At 34.0% G+C, this 23,002-nt stretch overlaps 1 protein-coding gene across 3 annotated transcripts in view; it reads right to left on the reverse strand.

The window, feature by feature from the left end:
• Positions 1–23,002, reverse strand: part of ERG (ETS transcription factor ERG) — a 127,470-nt gene that overhangs the window by 63,059 nt on the left and 41,409 nt on the right. For 2 of the 3 annotated variants that reach the window (XM_044670297.1, XM_044670296.1), the window contains exon 2: positions 5,079–5,296. In XM_044670297.1, coding sequence (XP_044526232.1) covers positions 5,079–5,296 — 218 coding nt within the window. Of the gene's footprint in view, positions 1–5,078; positions 5,297–7,968; positions 8,058–23,002 lie in introns of those variants that run through there. The other variant, XM_044670298.1, reaches the window with a different exon arrangement.

The following is a 23,002-nucleotide window of genomic DNA, read 5'->3' on the forward strand; positions in this document are numbered from 1 at the left end:
TTCATCCTCAGCCTGTGGCCCCATACTTCTCTGTATGCAGCTGCATGTGGCCGTGTTTCATCGAAAATGGCTATGCGTGTCAGTGCTGACACACATGTCATAGGTTTGCCATCACCGTTCCAGACCAATGAGATGCAGTTTTTCTGCATCTGAGAGCCCAAGGGACATCTATTCAATGAATTATGACTGAATTGGGCATAGTTGGTATAAGACTAGGAAATGTTCTTAAGGACCTACGATCTTTTATTAAGCATTGATCATAGAGACAACGTGATTCCTTTTGGAGAAAGAGGGGATTAATAGAGAGGAAGTTGTCTGGATTTCTCTTTTTTTTTTTTAAAACTTGCCAATGGAAATTGATGAGAGATCCACTGGGAGATCAAAGCCTCACTGAGCAGTGTATTCTCTGTGATTATCTGGAGTAACTTAAAAAGGAAAGGACAGAGTGAGTATAGTGTTAAGAGTGTCTCTTGTCTATAGTCCCTGTGCCTCACACTTCTCACTCTCCCTTAGGGGTCTAAAGTTCTGAATTTCCCCCCCTGGCCAGAGGTGGTTTTCAGTGTTTTTCTTCTTTATTCAATGGTTTGTCTTGGGGTCCTAGCCCAGTGAAGAAAATAATCTTAGGCATTGAGCAGGACCAGGTGATAGGAGTCATCTTTCTTACCTAAATTCCGCTTTTCCCCTTGACTTTCTTCTTCTGGAATTAAAAGACTGTTGAAATTAGTTAAAGTTATGAATTATGCCTACTTTTGTACATTTTTGTGGCAGCAAGATAAGAGTAACTGAGAAACTATTTTCTTGAGATATTCTCCTCCTCACATCAGTCACAAATTTCTCTATCCTAATCCTACACTATTTATCACCTATGTCCCATGCCATATTTCTTTGCCTCCAATAAGTTGTTTATATGTTACACATTATCTTAGGCCACTTCCCCAACCCCCCAATCTACCCCTTTACTTATAGTTCCAGTGCTTTGGTTATTCTGAGAGCCTATAAGAAGAGTAATACTCTAACAATTACCACTCTTTTCTGTCATTTATTTCAAGTGTTCTTACAGGATAATTTGAGAAGTTCCTTTTAGTCCTCTGAGTGGGAAAGCTTTGCTCTCAGTCCTGGTGTACTGATGAAGAACTGGAAGAACTTGGACATTATATTCTCTATTCCCCACTCCTTAACAGTATCTCTCTAAGTCTAGCGATCCAGTAGTTTAAAAATCTGATTTCAAATCCTTTTTTCTCTACTGTCACCTGGCTGATGGAAACTTCTCTCACTCATTCAGCTGAGGACTTTGCTTCCTATTTTACTGGAAGTTGGGTGTGTGTGAAGGAAGTCATGTGCCAAGAGCTTCAATTTTTCTGATCCTCTTCAATCCAAATCTCCAAAATTACTTCTGCTATCTGTCTTCATCCCTATTTTATATAATGAAATGCCAAGGCAGAGCTTTCTATATGCACAAATGATCTCATTTTATTCCATCTTCTCCAATAAATTGCCCCTTTCCATCATCCCCATTCTCTTATTTATTTATAATCTCTCCTAATCTAGTGTTTATTTTCCTACTGCCTATAAATTTTCCAAGCCTTTCCAATCCTCAAAAAATCTTCAATCCATCAATCCATTAATCTCCCCTAGCTATTGTTCTATACTTCTCCCTTTTATAATTAAGTTTTTGGAGTTTAACAGATGCCTTCACTTCCTTTCCTATCACTTTTTTTCATAACTCTCTTTAGTCTGAGTTCCAACCTAATTATTCAACTGAAAACATTTTTTCCAAGGTTGGTGAGATTTTTGTTCTTTTTGTATTTTTGCATTTATAAACTAATTTATAAAATCAGCAAAGTAATAAATAGATAAATATCTAAGTAAATGATCAAAAAAGGAAAAAAATGAATTAATTAGAGCAAGACTATTCCCTTAACTACTCTTTTTTTTTTATTCAACCCTACTTTCCTAGGAGTCTATGAGACTGACTTATTATTTTCTGTAAGAAACTTTTTTTTGGACTTCAAAATCTAATGTTTTACAAGTATTACTTTCATGTAGACATTTAAATGAATATTAATTAGAAAGATTATTAAATTTTCTCATTTCAAAATCAGAATGTGTCTATATACATACATACATGTAGGAGGGTGTTAGCTTCTAAACATAAACAGAGTATCATGAGGAATCAGGTCCTCAGTGGTAAGTCCTTATTCTCCATTCGATTCTGTTTTTGACTAAAAGAGAAAGTGTTCCCGTTTTCAATGACAGATTTTAAAGAGGGTGATTAATGAACAAAGTCAGAAAAAAGTTCTTCAGAAAAATCTTTCAGTTATTTAATTTACTTAAAGCTTTACATATGTCAGAAGACCTGAGTTATAGATCTGGGTCTACCTTTTTCTGTCTTTTTAAGTGGGAGAGGCTCTGAATTTTTCTGAGCCTCAGAATTCATCATTTATAAAATAGTATCTCAACCTTCCACACAGAGAGAAAAGCAGATGGTCCTAAAGAATATAATTAAATGAACAACTCTCATTTTCGTAAGGGAACTTTCATTGTTTTATATAGACTTTATTTGCAACTTCTCTTAGGAAATTTAGTAAACTTGAGCTTCACTATAACCTTAACCTTAACCTTAGAGTTCATCTCAAGGGACATTTGATTCTAGGTACTTCACTAAATAAACCCCTTTGAGAACTTTTCAAAATAGGCCTGTCATTTCCTGATCTGCACTTGATATGAATGAAGACACTGTGAAACACAATGTAAGTGGATAGCATTCATATTCTGCAGGAAAAAAATGTTCTCAGATGATTCTTTGTAGAAATAGCTCTAGACCCTAGATCTTACATCTCCCTTTGTAATAGTTTTACTTTACTACTTTTCCCAAAGTTACTATTGATCTAATTGTCAAATTTGATTCTTTTACTCCTTCTTCCTGAACCATTAAGTGCATTTGACATTGTTAACCAGTGGTTCCCAAACTTTTTTGGCTTACCTTTCCAGAAAAAAATTACTTAGCACCCCTAGAAATTAATTTTTTAAAATTTTAATAGCAATTAATAGGAAAGATAAATGCACCTGTGGCCATCACCACCCTCCTGGATCACTGCGTCAGGTGGCGCCCACTTTGGGAATCACTGTTGTAGACCATCTTCTCCACCTGAATACATTCTTCAGTAAGCTTTTATGATATTATTCTTTTATGGTTCTCCTTCTATTTGTCCATCTGTTCCTTGTAAATTTTCTTTGCCAGTTCATGTGTCACCCCTTAATTGTGAATAGTCCCTACCTGTGTCAAGAGTTCCTCATCAACTTCCATAGAATGTATCTCTATAACAAGAACTCCAAAATCTATATATCCAGTCCCAGTCTCTCCACTGAGTTTGATCCTTCAATTCCAATTATCTATTGTACATTGCAAACTAAATGTCCCAAAGACATCTCAAATTCAACATGTTCAAAATGTTACTCATATTTCCACCCAAACCCTCCCTTCTATCAAACTTTTCCATATCTTTTAAAGATGGCATCATTCTACTGGGCTTATCTTCTACTCCTTACTTTTCCTTACTTTGCCTATTCAATTTTTGCCAATCTTACACTTTTATGCAATTTTATGTGATTCCACAATATCTCTTATACAAAATTCTTCTCTACTCATACATCTAGCACCTTATTTAAGCCCTTATCATTTTTCACTTAGGTTATTGCTAGGTCTACTAGCTGGTTTCAATGCCTAAGTCTTTCACCACTATTTTACACATAGCTGGAAAAATTTTCCTGAAGTGCATATTTGATCATGTCATTTCTCCATGTGATTAACTCTAGTAACTTAATATTGCCTCTAGGATAAATATAAGCTCCTCTGTTAGTTTTTAGGGTCTGTTGTAACCTCTTCCAACCTGAATGGACACTTTATATACTCTGCAATCTAGCCAAATTCTGTTCTTCACACGCAAAATTTGATCTTAATCTTTTTGCTATCAACTGGCATGCACAGCATTACCATTTCATTGAAGATGCAATACAATTACCATATTCCACTTGAATCTTTTCCTGAACCCTTCAACTGTTCACACCCTCTCTCTAAAACTATCTTGTGTTTAAATACTTAAAAAAAATTATTCTTCTTACATTTATTCCGTATCTACATTTGTCCTTGATGTCTCTCATTTTTTGAATATAAACTTCTTGATAATAGGTATTTTTTGCATTTTTTTGTATTTATATACATAGAAGCCAGCTCAGTGATGAGTACACAATAGTCCCTTGATAAATGTTTATTGACTGATAGTATAAGTACATGAAGTCTAATCAATCCACACATCCTCAGAAGTAAGATTTAGAAACAAAGAGAGAAATAATGGTTCGTGACGCATTATGTTTTAAAGTAACTTCATTATTAGAAGGTATAATCCTTGAAAATGTCTTTACCCATAAACATTCAAAGAATTAAGTTTTAAAATCATACTTCTTATTGACACTTTATATTTTATTTTCTCTTTAAGAGAAATATGATGTAATTTCATTCACTTTCACTTTCTTAAAATTTCATTAGATTTTGTTAAAAAAATATTTTGCTCTTTGGAAAAGTTCTGTATTTAATAACATATCACAAATTGGTCATATTTTAATGAGTATATTTAATATTTATGGGAAAAAAATCATGCTTTGTTGCAAGTATAAGTAAGCAAGGGAATAAGATATCATATGTATAAAGATCTAAGTAAACAATATAAACTTGCACCTCATATATACAATTTATTTGATGACTCCTTTATTTTTTAAAAATATAAAACTATTTTGCATCATTTTTCAAACAATAAAAAATTCAAAGATAATACCTCCCACATTTGAGCATATTGTCCTTCTAAATTCTTTGTTTTGAGAATTAAATGATATATTATACTTTCAAAGGAAACTTTCACTTAACATGTTATTAATTCTACTACCTCTGTCCAAACCAAAAGAAACCATATTTTTTTCTCAGAATAATTCATCATTACTACTTTGAAGAACTTTGAAGAAAAGCATGATTTCCATATTTTTTCTGGTGTTTTCATTTCAAATTATATTTTAAAATACCTTACCTTGACCCATTAACTTGATTAGAGTTACATTCCATCTTGATAGTGACTCTGGGTGGGGGTTGTGGTAGCCAGTCCTGCTGAGGGATGCGTGGACTCATCTTGGAAGTCTGTCCATATTCACTGGAGGAGGATGCAGTCATCTCAGTCTTACCAAGGTGTGGCGTTCCGTAAGCACATTCAAATAATGATTGATCCTCACTCACCACTGATAATGCTTCCTGAAAACCAAAAAACAGACTATTATTCAGAAAACTTCTGTAGACAATTAGCACCAGAGGCTTATAAGAAATGTTGAATTTCCATGATAATTTGAACTGAACCACCGATTTTTTCAAGGACTCAATATTCCCATCGCTTGTCAAACTGCAGAGAAAGTCTCTTTCTGCTTTATTTTTTCTGTTCGTTTATTTGGAATAGGTCAGCATTGAAAAGCTCTGCTAGATTTTAAATCATAATAGCTGCATCTACAACAGCATATAATATCCATATTTACTTCATCTCAAGAAGATTGAATTACAAAGGTTCTATAGAGCATTCAGCTTCATATAAAGTTGTCTGACAAATGCAATCTGCCATCTAAAAATCTACTGAACAGTATTAAAACAGATTCCAAATCAATAGCATGACTAAGCACAAAGTAAGGTTGGCTGTATTGTAGTTGTATGCCAAAAAAAAAAAAAACTATGGAGAAGGAGTTCCTGCAGATTTCTTAGAAAGGTAATGAAAATTAAAGAAACAAAGGACTGGACCAGAGTTCTCTAAGTTTTAAAAATGCATATTGGATTTATTAATTTTTCTATCTCCTAAATTTTTTTCTAATTTTTTTTACTTTCTTATTGTATGTTCATAAGGATATGATTCCCCACCAGTCAAATTTAGTTGTATTCCAGAAAATTTGACTGTTTTATCATTATTTATTTTCCTTTACATAATTATTTGTTCTTTGAGCCGTTCGTTATTTAGTATTTCATTGTTGTCTCAATTTGGGTCTATATTTTTATTTGTTGTCTCAGAGTCAATAACTACTTCTTTGTGACCATAAGTTCAATAAAAGATGTTTTACCTATGTATTTTTATATTTGTTTCAAATCTTTTTTATACAAGTTCCATGTGAGGCTAAGAACATATATATTCCTTTGCAATCCCATTTAGAAGTGCCATCAGTCTTTTAGCTCTAGTTTCTCTAGCAATTTGTTCAGTTTAGGTTCAGTTTATTTTCTCTTTTATTCTTTAGTTAGATTTAATCAAGACTGCTAGAAGAATATTGGAGCCTCCTGTCACTATTGTATTACTGTCTGTCTTTTTGTAGTTCAAATTAATGTTTCCTTTATGAATTTGGATGTAAAGGCATATGGAGTACATAAGCCGATTACTGATATTTGTTCACTATATTTCCTTTCAGCATGATGTAGCTTCCTTGTTTCTCCTTTTTACATTTTGAATATTTGTTTTTGCTTTGTCAGATACAATTAGAACTGTTGCTTTTTTGCATTTACATGGTGCATAGTAAAAAAAAAACCTCTCAATTTTTTGTGTAGGTTTTTGTTTTCTAAATGTGTATTTTGTAAGCAACAGATTGTAGAGTTTTGCTTTCTTATCTAATTTGCCACTCATTTCCATTTTATTGGATTGTTTAATCAATTCACAGTTAGAGATATGAGACTTAGGTTTATATTATTCTCCATTTGTCTCTGACATCAGCTTTTCTCAAATTATTATCTCCCCCACCCCACCCAATTGCATTGTTACCCCACTACAGTACTTGGTTTCTTCAGTTACTTTAGCTTATTTTCATATTAGGTGGCCTTATTTCCATTGACTTTTCTCTTCATCTTTGTACTTTCCCATTTATCAACCATTTCTCTTTGGGGTTTTGCTTATTTGTTCCTATTTCCTTCCAAATGGTTAGTTATTTCTCCCCTTCCCCCTTTCCCCTCTCAGTCAAGTAGATTCTCTCTTCAACTAGTTCTGTTCATCAGTTTTAAATTTTTAAACTTTTTTTGTTCCCATTTCTAGAAAAGATTTTATTCCCTCTTTTCATTATTCACATTCTCTGTCTATCCTTTTTCTCGGGTTCATGATCACTATAATTATCTTATCTCTCTGCATTCTTTGTATTTTCATGGACTCAAAACTTCTCAAAATGGACTTTTCTCTCTAGGCAGTTTCTGCCATTGCCTTGTAGGGCTTGACTTGAGGATTCTCCTTTTTCATTGTGCCTCATGCCCATTACAAAGCCAATTCCTCCAAATGACAAAGGAAGACATTTCCCCATGGTAGGTCCTCCTCCATCTCCACTATGTCCCTGATTATGTAGCTCAAAACTGATTTATGCTATCCCCTTGGTTACTTTTTTCTGCATTTACTTAAAAAAATCCTGCCTGGTTACATGCCCTCCCATGTTCTCACAGCCATTTGTCCCTAGGAATTCGGATTACCCTCCTTCCAAGGTAGGACAATTGATCTTTTCAAGTAGTAAATCTCCTATACATAGCAATGTTTCCATCTCCTTTCAAGAAACAAGTCTCTTTCCCCAAATTAGCATATTTCACTGGAAGTTCCTCACACCACCAAATCACAGCCTCTTTTCTTCCTCTTCTTTTTCAGTCCTTCCCTTTTTTCTCTTCTCTCATTCCCCTGCAAAGTATTTGCTTCCTGAGAAGCATCATTTTAACCAGACATATCAGATACTCCCTCTAGCTCTTTCCTGTCCTCCCTCCACTTTCATGCACCCTATCATTTAGTAATACAAACTCACAAAAATCACTGATTCATCTCTAGCATGCATCATCAGATTATATCAATAATGCTCCATCATCCCTATTACTCCAACCCAACTATTGCCTTTCACTTCTTTCTCTTTATGTACATTTATAAAGAAGTCTCTTACTTGTCTGTCTGCTGTCACTCTTTCGCTGCTGTTGTAGTTGGCTGCTGCATTTTTCACTCCTCCTGCATTTCTGTTCTCTGAGGTATTTGAGAATCAAATAATCTCTTCAGATCTGTTTTTTCTCTAATTTTTCCCCTAACATCTCTTTATTATTAAATGTCCATCTTTTTTATGATTAAGCTCGGATTTGCAGGTACATCATTCTAGATTGCATCCTGTGTTCCATTGTTCTACAGAACATATCCTTCTGGGCACTTGCAGAACTTGTTTCTGAAGTAAATGGTTAAATTTAATTTCTTGGAGTTTACAGTCTTAGGTTGTTTGTTTGTTTTTTCCTGAGGGCCATTTAAGAATTCTTCCAATTCTTCTTAAATATAAAATTCTTGGTATTTAATTTTCTGTGTACAAAAGTTTGTGGCAATTCTCTTGTATTATATCTGGAATTTTGATGTTCAGTTTTTTGTCTTGTGTTCTTTGGAGAGATTTATCACACTTATATTATCTCTATACATCTTGCCTTTGAGATCAGCATACTTTACTTGTATCTTTTAATGTTTTGTTTGTTTTTTTGCTTTTCTTCTAGATCTAGACTATTCATCACTTCTTTTTTTTTTTTTAAACCCTTAAATTCTGTGTATTGGCTCCTTGGTGGAAGAGTGATAAGGGTGGGCAATGGGGGTCAAGTGACTTGCCCAGGGTCACACAGCTGGGAAGTGTCTGAGGCCAGATTTGAACCTAGGACCTCCTGTCTCTAGGCCTGGTTCTCAATCCACTGAACAACCCAGCTGCCCCCACTATTCGTCACTTCTGTGTAGTTGAATTCTCCATCTATTGCTCTCTCTTTTGTTTCTTCAGTGAGAATTACCCACATAGATTCAAGTTTTTCTACTCTTCCAATTGTTTGTGCTGGACAGGCCATAAATTCTTCTCTTATAATTCTTATTTCTCTTTTGAACTACTCAGAAATAGTTTCATATTTTCTTCAGATTTCAGAAGACCTGCTGTCTTTTCAAGTGCTGAATTTTTTCTTCCACTTTTTTTTCCGAATTTTTCTTCCACATTGAACATTTTCTAATATTTACTCATAGATGCCTGAATTTGTTTGCTAGATCAAGAGGCTTTTGTTTCTGCTGTTAGTGTTTCCCATTAATTTATTTGTTTATGTTCAAGGTCTTTGAGTTTTCTTCTTGAGAATTTTGGTAATTTAAGATCTTTCTCCTCCTTATATTATTCCCTCTTACTTCCTTTCTCACTCTCTCATGGTAGTTTCCTTGGGGACTGTATCTTAAAGCATCTCAGTTTCCTCCTATAGTAAGCAATCAATAATTCACCAATTTAGGTCTCTGCCTCACCAGACTTTTGAAAGTAAAGAACTGGCTGCATATGGATGCTAGACTTTTATCCTTAGGCTTGATGGCGTGCTCTATGGCCATCTCCAACCTCCCTCCAGGGCACCTGGTCCCAGTCTCTAGTTCTGCTACCTCTGTTACTCAGCTCTCTGGCACTGGATTGACACTGGCAATTTAGAGAGCTGCTGTGCTAGTATGATAGGGTTGACTTCTGTAACTTGGACCTCTGAGGCTCTGAGAGGAGGGGTAATGTAATATGTGAAACTGAATTCTATTTCAAGGCAAGGCAAGTTTCCAGTCCCTTTCCTTCCTTTCCTCCACTTTCCTGCAGAGATTTTTTGTAGCACAGAATGCTGCCACCATGTCTCTGGCTGTCCATAATGCTTCAACAAGACTCTAGAGCCTGGAACCTGTATCTCTTCAGCATTATAATGAGAGAGGGAGACAAGACTGAGGAACAGAATTTTGTTGCAAACCCATGTCTTTGAACCATGGGTTGACTAGTACAGCTTTGTTGCAAGTAGTGTGAAGGGCTGTACTGTGGGGGATGGAGGTATTGAGTGAACTTATGGTAGGTGTCAGATTTTTTAAAAAATCTCTTTTAAAAAAATCTCTTTTTGGATTTCTAGTATCCTAGACCAGAAGAATCAATTCAATGCCCTTGGACTATTTGCTTGTAAATTTACTGACTGAAGCCTAAATCATTTCAAAATATGTTTAAGAAATACATATTAAGATAAATAAAAACACAAAACAACATAAATAATGTTAATTTGTGGTTTTCTAAGTCAATATGCAGTCCAATGAGATCTATTCCTATTAGACTTTGATACCACTATCTTAGAACATAGAGATACCTGAAGTTTGTTGAACTTTGGCACATAATTTCTGTTTTGGAGAGGTTTGCTGAGGCTATGTGAATCTTGTCCTCAATATTGTTATTCAGGTGATCTTAATCCTTAAGTTAAGAAATCCTTTAATTCTAAGTTATCACAAAAGTTGAGTTTCAGACTTTGGCTCCATGATGTCAATCATTATAGGCAAAAAAACTGGGGAAAAATAAATATATTTCCAAATAATGTATCATCTCCTTGGTATTTGGAGAAATGTGATTTTTATTGTATCAGTGTTCAATTGTTATTTTTAATAATAATAACATCTAACACTTATAGAATACTTTAAGCAATTCATAAACATTATCTCATTTTATCTGTACTACTCTCCTGGAGTTAGAGGGTATTATTATCCCCTTTTTATGGACAGGGAAATTGAGGCAGGCAGAGGTTAAGAAACTTGTCCAGATTCACACAACTAGTAAGTATCTGATGTTGGAAGTGAATTCAGGTCTTCTTGACTCCCAGTTCAGTGCTCTATTTGCTATATACTATATATACATATTAATATATATTGTGCTATATACTATATATACATATTAATATATATTATGCTATATACTATATATAGTTAATATATTATGCTATATACTATATGTAGTATATATATATATTATTATCCATAGTAAAATAGAGACATAAGTTGCATCGGGGGCACAACCAATGAGAGNTATCAGTGTTCAATTGTTATTTTTAATAATAATAACATCTAACACTTATAGAATACTTTAAGCAATTCATAAACATTATCTCATTTTATCTGTACTACTCTCCTGGAGTTAGAGGGTATTATTATCCCCTTTTTATGGACAGGGAAATTGAGGCAGGCAGAGGTTAAGAAACTTGTCCAGATTCACACAACTAGTAAGTATCTGATGTTGGAAGTGAATTCAGGTCTTCTTGACTCCCAGTTCAGTGCTCTATTTGCTATATACTATATATACATATTAATATATATTGTGCTATATACTATATATACATATTAATATATATTATGCTATATACTATATATAGTTAATATATTATGCTATATACTATATGTAGTATATATATATATTATTATCCATAGTAAAATAGAGACATAAGTTGCATCGGGGGCACAACCAATGAGAGAAAGAGACAGAGAGAAAAGCTGCTTTTTGGCTTTGGGTGATTGGTTCTCTATTGATGGCTGATGATCCTCCAGCAAAAAACTATAAGTGGGAGTAATTAGGAGGAGAAGGATTATCTTGCACATTTGATATTGATCCAAGCTAGAGTATTCCACTGCCATAAGTAAGCTCTAGTTCAAATGCCAACATATTTGGCTGCCATTTCTTAGTTAGAGTCCTTTCTTAAATATCTCCTCTGGTGATTAGATTATTACCATTACTGTCATTTTCATTTATATTAATCATAATCACAAGCAAGCTGAATTTTGATGAAAAAATGTTCCTTATTTGATACTTAAATTCTTCATATCATAAAACAGTACTTAAAACCACATTTTATATAAAAATCAATAAAAAAGAACATTAGTTTAATTAAGGGAAATTCAGAAAAATCAGTCTCAGTAATTCAGGGCCATGACCCAGCTCTTTATGGGAGAACAAGTTATAAAAAAGACAGAAATCATCAAGAGGTTAAGATTAGCTTAGGGACAAGATTTCTTTCCACAAGGATTCTATTGCCCCAAATGGCAATGTGGTGGTGCAGCAGTTCAGAGGTTTCTTAAGAATTTTAAATAACTCTAACAGCAAAAGGCCAATAAATATAGAAAAAGAGAAAGAACAGGAAATAGAACCAAATGGAAATTTTTGTCTGGTTATGAATAATTTATTGATCTACCCGAGCACCATACAACTCTCAACCAAAAAAGAAGAGTGGAAATAAGTTGTCTTAAAAGATGAAAACTGACTAAACATCAGTAATTCAATAATAAAATCCCTATTATACACCCTTTGTGTTGTTTTAAATCTATACTTAAGACTTTTTATTCTAAACCCTTAACTTCTGTGTATTGACTTATAGGTGGAAGAGTGGTAAGGGTAGGCAATGGGGGTCAAGTGACTTGCCCAGGGTCACACAGCTAGGAAGTGTCTGAGGCCGGATTTGAACCTAGGACCTCCCGTCTCTAGGCCTGGCTCTCAATCCACTGAGCTACCCAGCTGCCCGACTTATTCTATTCTTAAAATAGCCTATTCTTGAATAAAAAAGATAGAATTGGGATTAGTAATAATATATATTATTAGTTTCCTGACAGAAAGGATTAAGATTGAAGCACACAATGATTAGTAAGAATTCCAGACTCCAATTCTGTTGGTCTTCATTACTACAAGTGTTATACTATTTCATTAAGTTCATTTAGAAAGTTCATTGAATTTCTTTGAAATTCTACCTCTGGATTAGAATACCTAGGATATAAAATAAAGAACTAATCTGTTGGGCTTCTTCAACTTTAATATTCCATGATTTTGCTGATGAGTCAACAAACAATGTAATTTACAAATCAACTTGTTCTACACTATAAAATTCCTCTTTAGGAAAAACTTGAATTAATAAGTTTAAGTTTTCCATTTCAGTCATAAAGTTGGTATAATTATTTTGTGAAAAATCTATGACAACTAAAATTTGGAAGACTGTGGAAATAATCTATTTTAGTATGGATGATGACATACTGTAGCAAAAAGAAATCTAACCTTGGAGTTAGGAAGACCTGAGTCCAAGTCTCATTTCTGATATATACTATCTTTGTGACAGTAAGAAAATCACTTAACCTCCTAGTACTCATAATGAGCACTGTTGTAGAATTGCCAGATTTGTAGATGTTTTCTAGATTCATTGATTAGAAAATGAAGTTTTTTTCTTTCACATTTTACTCAAAAATCTCTTCCCTTAATACGAAGTAATTTATAAGAGGTATCTATATTTCTTTGGAGCATAACACAAATTTCTTATTTAATCTTCTATATTCCTATTTCATAATTACAGTTGCTTATGTACCAAAGAGGTCTTGCCCTACACGAATGGAAGATACACACACACACACAAGTTATTTTAACAATAACAACAAATATTGTGAAGAAGAGTCTCAGTATAGTAATTTTTATTAGATTGTGCCTCAATTTAAAAAAAGATATTTTTATGAAAGAGAAAGCACTCCATAAAATATTTACAGGATATTTCCTAGGAAGCAATAGCCAGCGTCATTCCCTCTAAAGATAATGAAAATTATGCATGTCTTTTATATAAATTGGTTCTAACCACTCTTTTTGCTGATCCTCTGCCTTATAAAAAATTTTCTTTTCTGTGATGGATGGCTTATGCACTGAAGCAGAATAGGCTCATGAGCCTCATCTAGATGAACTGAACACTAATGTTACAGACATTACTTAGTTAAACAGAAGGAATTCATATGAATACAATTATTCATAACCTAGCTTCCACTAAACTAGTCTCATTTATTGGTTTATGATTTTCTCCCTTTTAGAAAAAGTTAATTAGAAAGAAACACATTTTATCATGTAATTTTTATTTTTTTTAATTAACCAGAGGAAAAAAATAGAATTTAGATATAGTGCTTCAAAGTTCATTTCTAAGGTTCTATAACTACAAGGGATAATAATCATGTCACCAAATCTGTAAATGTTCTCTAGATACATTGATTAGAAAATGAAGCTTTTTCATATTTCGCCAAAAATTTTCTTCATTTAATAAGAAGTAATTTGTAAGAGGTATCTATTTCTTTCTAGCATAACACAATTTTTTCCTTAGTATTTCTTCTTCTATATTCTCATTTCATGACATAGCTATTATAGAGAGCAATAATTTTATAGTCACAGCTTTCAGAATAAAGAAAAATATGAAAATATAATTAACTTTAAAATGATAAATTTCATAGGGTCATAGACCTTAGATGAAAGTGATTTTGTCATCTGTTCTAATCTCTAAATGTTACAGAATATGAAACTAAGCCCCAGAAAAAGACCTTTCTGAGAGATCTTGCCCAAAGTAACACAAGTGGAATCGGGACAAGTGTTCAATCCAGATTGTCTGACTAATTTCAATGCTCTATATTATACTGCTTTTGAAATATTTGCCATATTTCATTTTAACTTCTTGTGAACTTCTCAATAACAGTAAAAAAGAAAACCCTAAATAACCAAAAAAAGAAATATTCCTTTGACCTTTCAAGGTCTTGCTTCTAGAAAGAGTGCTTATTGCTCTCTACTTAGAGCCCATTTTAAAAAGTCACTAATGATCTTTATCACTAAATCCAGTGATGTCCTTTCTATCTTCATACTTCTTTGGGACTTTGAACCCCACATTTACTCTTTATTTTCCTTGAATTTCCATGGTTCAACTAAGTCTCTAACTCCTCTTCTATCTCATTTGAAATAGGCTGTACATCTTCTGACCTTTCAATGTGAATGTCTCTGAATTTTCTTCTTTTCTCTAAAGACTCACTTAGCAATTCCATCTTTATATTTTAGTCCCTGTGTTTGAATTCAAATTCTTTCACTTACTGTGGAATAACTCATCACTTATCTGTGAGACTGTCTGTGCAAATCTCATCTGAAAAATAAAGCATTTTGATCAAATGATCTCTAGAGTCCCTTTCAAATATGAATCTTATGTTCCTTTAGCACTGTGACTTTCTCCATCATGGTTTCAGTATATCATAAGAAATTAAATGGGATTTGGGGGAAGTTTGTGGAAGCTGCTGATGACATACAAAGGCCATCAGGTAACAATGAAAAAAAATTGGAAATTCAGAAATACATAAAATGTCTGTATAGGATTGTATAATATCAACATATTTTATCTTTTAACACCATAAATACATGCAATTTTATTTTTATAAGTTAATATAGTCAGTTTGTAAGAAGAACACAAAAGCCAGCAGTTGACATATAAAGCCTAGAAATATAGAAATATATGTTAGCATTGACCTACATAGAGCCTTTGACTAAATACGAATTTTAAAATTCAGATTTTTCTCTGGTCTGAAGGAAGGTCATAAATATTTTATGTGGATTTTCTAGATTGTGGGGGCACAATCTGTGATGTCAAAGGGATACCTGTATTTCTAATCTGCACCAGGAAATCTCACTAGCAACTGAAACTCAAAAGTCCAAAATTGAACTAATGATCTCCATTACCTCTGAATAAAGTCAACCTTCCAGCTAAATTCATTATTTCTGGTGATAACACCAGTATCTTTCTATTTGCTTAGCTTTTAACTTCAGTCATCTTTGACTTTTTCCTACTTGCCAACCTATATATCAAATCAGTTGCTAAATCCTTCTGATACTTTCTCTGCAGTAATTCTTAAATCTTTACTTCTGCTATATCCACCCTTACTCAAGTCACTATCTGTTCTCATCTAGTCTACTAAAGTAACTTCCTGACTTATCCATTTGCCTCAAGATTATCATCTTTCTAATCTATCCTTCATACCTCTATGATCAAATATAAAATTCTCTGCTTAGAGAATTACATATAATATCCTCCATATTTCCAGATCCTTCTTAATTATATTTCTTTCCCTCTGTTCATTATTTCAAATGTATTGAAAAAAACAGTTTGATTGTACATATTTGTTTATATGTTGTCTCCTCCATTAGATAATGAGCTCCTTCAAAGTAGGGGCCCGCTTCAATGACTTTTAGAGATATAGCAATAGCTGCTGGTATGGGGAAGGCAAATACTTTAAGGATTATTCAAGCCCATGATAAATCAATATTAGTTACAGAAAAGAGGAAAATAAAGTGTAGTTCAAAACAAAGAAAAAGAAAGCTTTAGGGTATGTTATTGATTCCTCTATAGTACAGGTTCTTATAGTTGAAGAAAACCAGTGGCTAATCATTGCTTATGTGGGGGAAAAACAATTTTTCATGGTAAAACAATAAAATTATTGGAATTCCAAAGATTAAAAAAAGGTCATTTTCACCTATTAAACTCACTTTTTCATTCAAGACTATTCACTGTGTGATCTCTACATGAGGCTTTAATATCTAGGCAGAATAATTAGACTGTAAATGCATCCACTCCGTACAAAAGTTTAAGGATTTTTTACTTTCAGGGTGCCTGAAAGTCTTATCCACTGATTCTTATCCAATGAATGATCAACTGTGGTAAATATATGGATATACTGAGGAGAGGAATAATTCTGAAATTCTAGAAAATCCCAAATCTAGATGGATTACAATGTGGACCATGTAATATGTCACTGAAGGCTAAGAAATTTATTGAAGAGATGGAGATAAAAAAATTTTAGTGGACTGAGAACTTGCCTGATTTAAACCTCTTTGAAAGCCTATACTATATAATCAAAGTTGGAATGGATAGACATTAAAAGTATGTCTAATATCCGATGTGATAAGAATGTGCTTTCATGATGAAGAATTAAAGAATGTGTGTGAAAATCTTATAAACTCAATACCAAATTGTATACAACAGAAGATTCTAACAAATTGGGTATAGATTATGTAGTAAAAACTTTTTAAAATATGCAAACAATATCTCAAGCTTTATCATATGGGAATATCATATAGGAATAAGAACATAACCTGCATTTTTATTGATACAGGAAAGTCTAAATGAGAACAGTTTCTCTACCAAAATAGATTGGTATTTTCTTTGCAATTTAGAAGCTTAATGAGATTCCTTCCTAAAGGACTGAGGTAAGAAACTTGCCCAGATCACACAGTATATTTCAGACATAGCTTTCTTCCTGGATCCAAGGGTCTTATTTTGCTCTAATGTATATTTACTGTACAAGTCAATACCTTAAGTTATTTTACTTTGTCTTGGGTAATTTGAATACCACTATGCCTTCCTCTTTGCTTCATAACATTCACTATGTTCCAAACTATTTTATTCTCCAACTCTCTAATCTCATCTTGCTCTCATTTATCTCTGTTCCTTTTATCATGCCATTCCCTATCCCATTATCTCTATCTTTTAAAATATATTAGCTCTCTATTATCTCCATGTACTTTCCTTCAAGGCTTATCTCAGATGCAACCTCCTTAATACTACTTTGTACTGTCTCTTCTTCTTACATATAGCAGTATCTTCTCTACCAGAGTTTCAAGACTCTGAAACTTATAAATTGGAGGGTACAATTTTCCCCTACCCTTCTATGTGAAGGCAATATTGTAAGTTCCCATGCCATGACACTCAAAAGTATCAAAACTTTTTTCCTCTTAAGTATCAAAACTATCGATAAGATTTTAATTGGTTTGGGAATTAATGGCTCAGCTTGTTTATGTGGCTTTCTTCTTGCATCAATAAAAATAATAGAAGACAATAATTCAATATGGTCCTTCAGACTTACCCCAATAGACCACCATAGGCAATACAGGGCCAAGTAAACTGTGCTCAAATAAATAAGTGCTGCATCTTTACTGGATATCATTTTCCTGTTCTGAACATCCTTTCCTTAAATATTTTTCAGATCTTCTATGAATATTTCATCATTCTTTTCCAATTTCAAACCTGAGATCCTATACTAACTAGGTCAGTTCTGGACTACCACTTTTGGCATGGCTATTTTGCAGGATTGCTTTAAAATGACTTCTTTGAATTGGGGAGAGAGTATCCAGAGAAAGGTGACACTCGTGGCCTGTGCTTGTGAGAGTGCTTCTGGTGCTTGTGTTGGAAGGGACAAAACAACAGAAAGTATTCCCCAGGCTATCATTCAAAGAAAGACAAAAGAGTAAACTGAATATAAGCTTTCAATAATTGGTTAAAGATATAAATGTGTTCTCTTTAAAAGATTGTATAAAGATGATAAATTGATGATCATTGAATGTGAATTGTTTTTTATTTTTATTTTTTCTTTTTCTTTTTTTTTATTAAACCCTTAACTTCTGTGTATTGGCTCCTAGGTGGAAGAGTGGTAAGGGTGGGCAGTGGGGGTCAAGTGACTTGCCCAGAGTCGCACAGCTGGGAAGTGTCTGAGGCCAGATTTGAACCTAGGACTTCCCATCTCTAGGCCTGACTCTCAATCCACTGAGATACCCAGCTGCCCCTCTGTTTTTTAGTTTTAGAGATGATAGTGATTTCATTTTTCAAAATTCTGTTTTCCCTCTTAGTAACAACTCTAAGATAAAAGGATGACAAATTCGATTTTAAAATACTCTAGACAAAGTGAAAATCTATTTGCCAAAACAAACACAGCAATTTTATGATCACAATTACAAAACACTTTTTGCACAAATAAAATTAGATCTAAACAACTGGAAAAACATTAATTGCTCAAGGGCAGACCAATGTACTTCTTTACTCCTATCAGATTGGCCAATATGTCAGCAAAGAAAAATGATAAATGTTGGAGGGATGTGGCAAAATTAGTACACTAATGCATTGCTGGTGGAGTTGAAAACTGATTCAACCATTCTGAAGGGTAATCTGGAATTATGCTTGTTATAGTGATTTCTGGGACAAGATGGATACCAACTTTGAGTGACAAGACCGGCAGTTGAACAACTTGGAATGTATCCAGATGCCCTGAGCCAGGGCAAAAGTCCGTTGGAGCCAACCCTATAAATACCTACCAGGCACAGCACATGTGGCTCACTCTGGAGCAGAACTTGGGTAGTGGGAGGTCTTGGGGGAGGGTAGGCCTGTACCTGTATCTGTACCTGTACCTGCAAACCAACTTGTCTTACTGAGAGCTAGAGAGCAATCACCATCATTGACAATAGAGCTGAGAGTGAACAGTGATACTATCATCAAAGATCATCAATAGCCTTCCCTAATCTTTGGTTTGGCTCCGGCCAAGTCAGGCCAGAGTTGGTGAGAGGGTAAAGAACCTCCAGCCTCTACTTGATCTAGCTTTCTCCAATAGTCTGATTATAAGCTTAGAGTATTAGCAAATAAGGTTCCCAAATCCTCCATCCTTTTCCCTTGTTCCTAACCCCATTAATCAGAATCAAATATAGTGTTTTGTTATCAAGTACCTTTCCTTAGTGGTCAATATATCCAAGCCCTTGTGAAGGGGAGATCCTTATGCAGTCAGATTTCACCGTTATTCAAACAGCGCATCAATAGCCCCTACCAATATTATTCCAACCTCTCAGTGGTTCCCTACCTGGACAGCTGTTATAAGAGATAGCTGACAGGCTAAGTTGAGCAAGCCTGTCAGGAGAGGAGAGGCAAAGCTTTTACCAGCAGCACCTACACAGAAGCCGTGTTTTCTCTCCCACCAAAATCCAATCCACCTTCAAAGCCTCTAGCCTCTGTTATTATTATCCATCCCTCCACTATTTCTTATAACATGCTCAAAAGGATATAAAAAATGCATACCCTTTGATACAGTTATACCACTGCTATGTCTGTATCCCAAAGAGATTTTTTAAAATGGGAAAGGACCTGCCTGTACAAAATATTTATAGCTGCTCTTTTTGTGGTAGCAAAGAATTGGAAATTGAAAGTATGTCCATCAATTGAGGAATAGCTGAACAAATTGTGGTATATGATGGGGATGGGATACTATTGTGCTGTAAGGAATGATGAAAACGGGATGATTTCAGAAAGAGTTAGAAAGACCTCCATGAACTGATGCAGAGTGAAATAAGCAGAACCAGGAAAACATTGTACACAATAACAGTAATATTGTGGAATGATCAAATATTATAGACTTAGCTATTATCAGCAATAATACAAAGATCCAGGACACTCTGAGGGACTTATGACAAAGAATGCTATCCACCTCCAGAGAAAGAACTGTAGGAATGAATGCAGATGAATGCACATGATTTTTCATTTGTCTATTTGGGTATATGTTTGGTTTTGGGGTTTTATAATATTGTTAACTTATAAAAAAGAACACTATGGAAATGTTTTGCATAGCAATACATGTATAACCCAGATTAAATTGCTTACCAGCTCCAGGCAGGGAGACAAAGAAGGGAAGGAGACAATTTGGATCATATAATTTCAGAAAACATGTGGAAATTTGTTATTACATGTAATTGATAAAAATAAATATATGAAAAATGAGATAGAAGGACAAGGGCTAAGCAAACATGTATAAATGACTTCTTCAGGATTACATAGTCAGGAAATATCTGAGGTCAGTTTTGAATGATAGTGGTTTCCAAGCCCACTAGCTGAGGTCTTGTCTTCCCTCCTCTCTCACTCCTATCTAGTTGCCTATTTATACCTTTATGGATTATATACGGAGCAATATGCTATGAAATCTTCTAAAACAAATTATACATCTCTTATAGAAATTTTCCTTTCTTTCTCCTCAAACTTACATACACATTTTATGCTATCTTCAAATTCTGTGCTATGTAGTAACTATAGAGATTTTGTGTATTTGTGAGTGTCATATCCCCAATTAAACTATAAACTGCATTTGGACAGAGATGGTATCTTCATTACCTTCCAGTTCCTCCCTAGTACAAAGCAGAGGGCTCTACACAGAATAAATATTTTATTGGATGGCGAATGGGCAAATGAATAAGTTAATGACCAAAACCATAACCAAAATCAAACTTGATTCTATTTAACATATCTAACATAGTTAATTTACCACTGGTCAAATGAAATGATGAAAATAAATGAGAAAACTCTGCAAAACTTAAAGCACTGAATAATATTAGTTATTATCATTGCTATTTTTTTTGTCATTGCTTATTTTGCTCTTTTCATCTTGCTTAACAGTGTTCAAATAAGATAAGAATGGTATGGAACATGTTCACAACAAGAAAATTGCTTTCTATAGTTGAATAAAAGCATAAAGTTGAAAACTCATTTTTTGTAGGGTCAATGAAAGCATATATGATAATAACAGATAGAGTGATAGGGTTAATTTATTCCTGAACCTATTCTCACAGGATTTTTAAATCTTCTACTAATGCTCTATATTTTGAAACATTTCAATTTCCTGTAACTTGAAAGTTATTAATATTTGGTATGGTGACATGTATTGAAAATTTTTTAAGACTTAAGGGCCAAATATTATTTATTAGTGATTGGAGAAAAAATTTGATGTATCATCTGTGATGATGTTCTGATAAACTTACCCAAAACTACATTATACAGTAAAAACACGAAATTTAAAAGAATATTTTAGGTTTATTTTTGTACAGTAACATGTAGATTCGTCACTCGGAACTCCATGAAAGAAGGTAACCTTCTGAGAAAGTCACAAGTCTTATCTTGATGGGTATTTATTAATGACTTAATTTTTCAAGACTAAAGTCCTGTTTTATAATTTCTATAATTTCCTTACAAACTCTACATTGATTATTAAGTTTAGATCCGTAAGAATAGCATTTCTGTACATTTTAGTAATTCAAGTCATTACCTGAACATGAATTGCTATAATAAATCTCTATAACAGTCATGGTGAACCTTTTAGAGGAGTGCTGAGCCCCACCCACACCCCACACCCCAGACCAAGTGCTGCACACACACACACACACACACACACACACACACAAACACACATACACCCCAAGATTATGTGCTGTGGACCTCCCCAACACCAAATGGTGGGGATGCCCCGCCACATCCCTTGCCCCACATAGGAGAGGGAGGAAGCACTTCCTTTGCACTACTGGGTGAAGGGATGGGTGATGTGAAAAAATGTCTATAGGCGTGGTGGAGAGAGGAAGGGAACAATTCCACCCGAGTTCCTCTGCCTTTCTAGTAATGAACTCTGGGGGTTGGGGGGAGGGTGACCACATGCTCACAGAGAGTGCTCTGCATACCATCTTTGGCACCCATGCCATAGGTTCCCATCACTGCTCTATAATAAACTAAACAGATCCACATGATTCATCCATGTGTTTTAAATATCTTTGTCTAAAGATATTTACTGAGTTATATTATTCACTGAGTTCTTATAAATGTTCCCATTAGAGATCCTTTGAATTACATTTTTCGATCTTTCTTACAAATGACTTTTGTTTGCATTTAAAAATACAATGGCATTCAACTGTTTTCCACCTTTATTACAGCTTGTTAAGGTGATATCTCCTTAGTCAAAAGTGTATCTCTGTGTGAACAAGATAGAGCAGATGGAAGTGAATGACCCACTTCCATCATATATTATATAGCAGATAAATATTATCTTCTTTGGAAAAGACATGGAATTATCCAAGAAGGTGGGCAACTTCATGTTCTTGGTTTCTAAGGCTTCTGTGTGTTAGATGGTGTGCTAAAATGGAAAAAAAAGTTCTACTCCATGAATACATACCTGCTCATCTCAAACAACTACAAATAATAAAAAATAGTTGAATCCAGTTAAATTTAGCATAGCTTCAATATAGAATTAGGTGATCTCAAGGTAAACTTTAATAACTTTTGACCAAGGCAGAGAAGTACCTCATTTCCAGAAACCTGAAGCTGTGGAAAATTTCTCATAGCAAGGAAAGGTTAAGTATATGTTAACAAAACAAGATTAAGCTAAGTAATGTTTGATTAAAAATCAGAAGTAGTGCAAAGTTAATTAGTGGCTCTGAGAGGAAAATTTTTGCTTTGTCCTTATCTGGAAAATTTTGATGATTCTTATTAACTTTCTCTTAGAGTTCAAATTTATCAATACCTGACAGCTTAATGTGTGGTTCGATTTATGTGGAAAACAAAATAAAGTCTACCTTTAAGTCTGAACTCTATTATCTGGCCTGGTGATAGCTATCAATTCTTTTTCTCCTTTTAAAGAGGAATTTCCATTCTTTTCAAAGGAACTTTAAGATGGTGTGTCCTGTGCTTTATTGATATTGTAGGAGTTTTCATTTCAATATTTTCAAATCTGTTATGTTCTGTTTTACAGCACTGAAAATATCTGCA

This window comes from Gracilinanus agilis, chromosome 3 (genome assembly GCF_016433145.1).
Source record: "Gracilinanus agilis isolate LMUSP501 chromosome 3, AgileGrace, whole genome shotgun sequence".
Taxonomy (NCBI): domain Eukaryota; kingdom Metazoa; phylum Chordata; class Mammalia; order Didelphimorphia; family Didelphidae; genus Gracilinanus; species Gracilinanus agilis.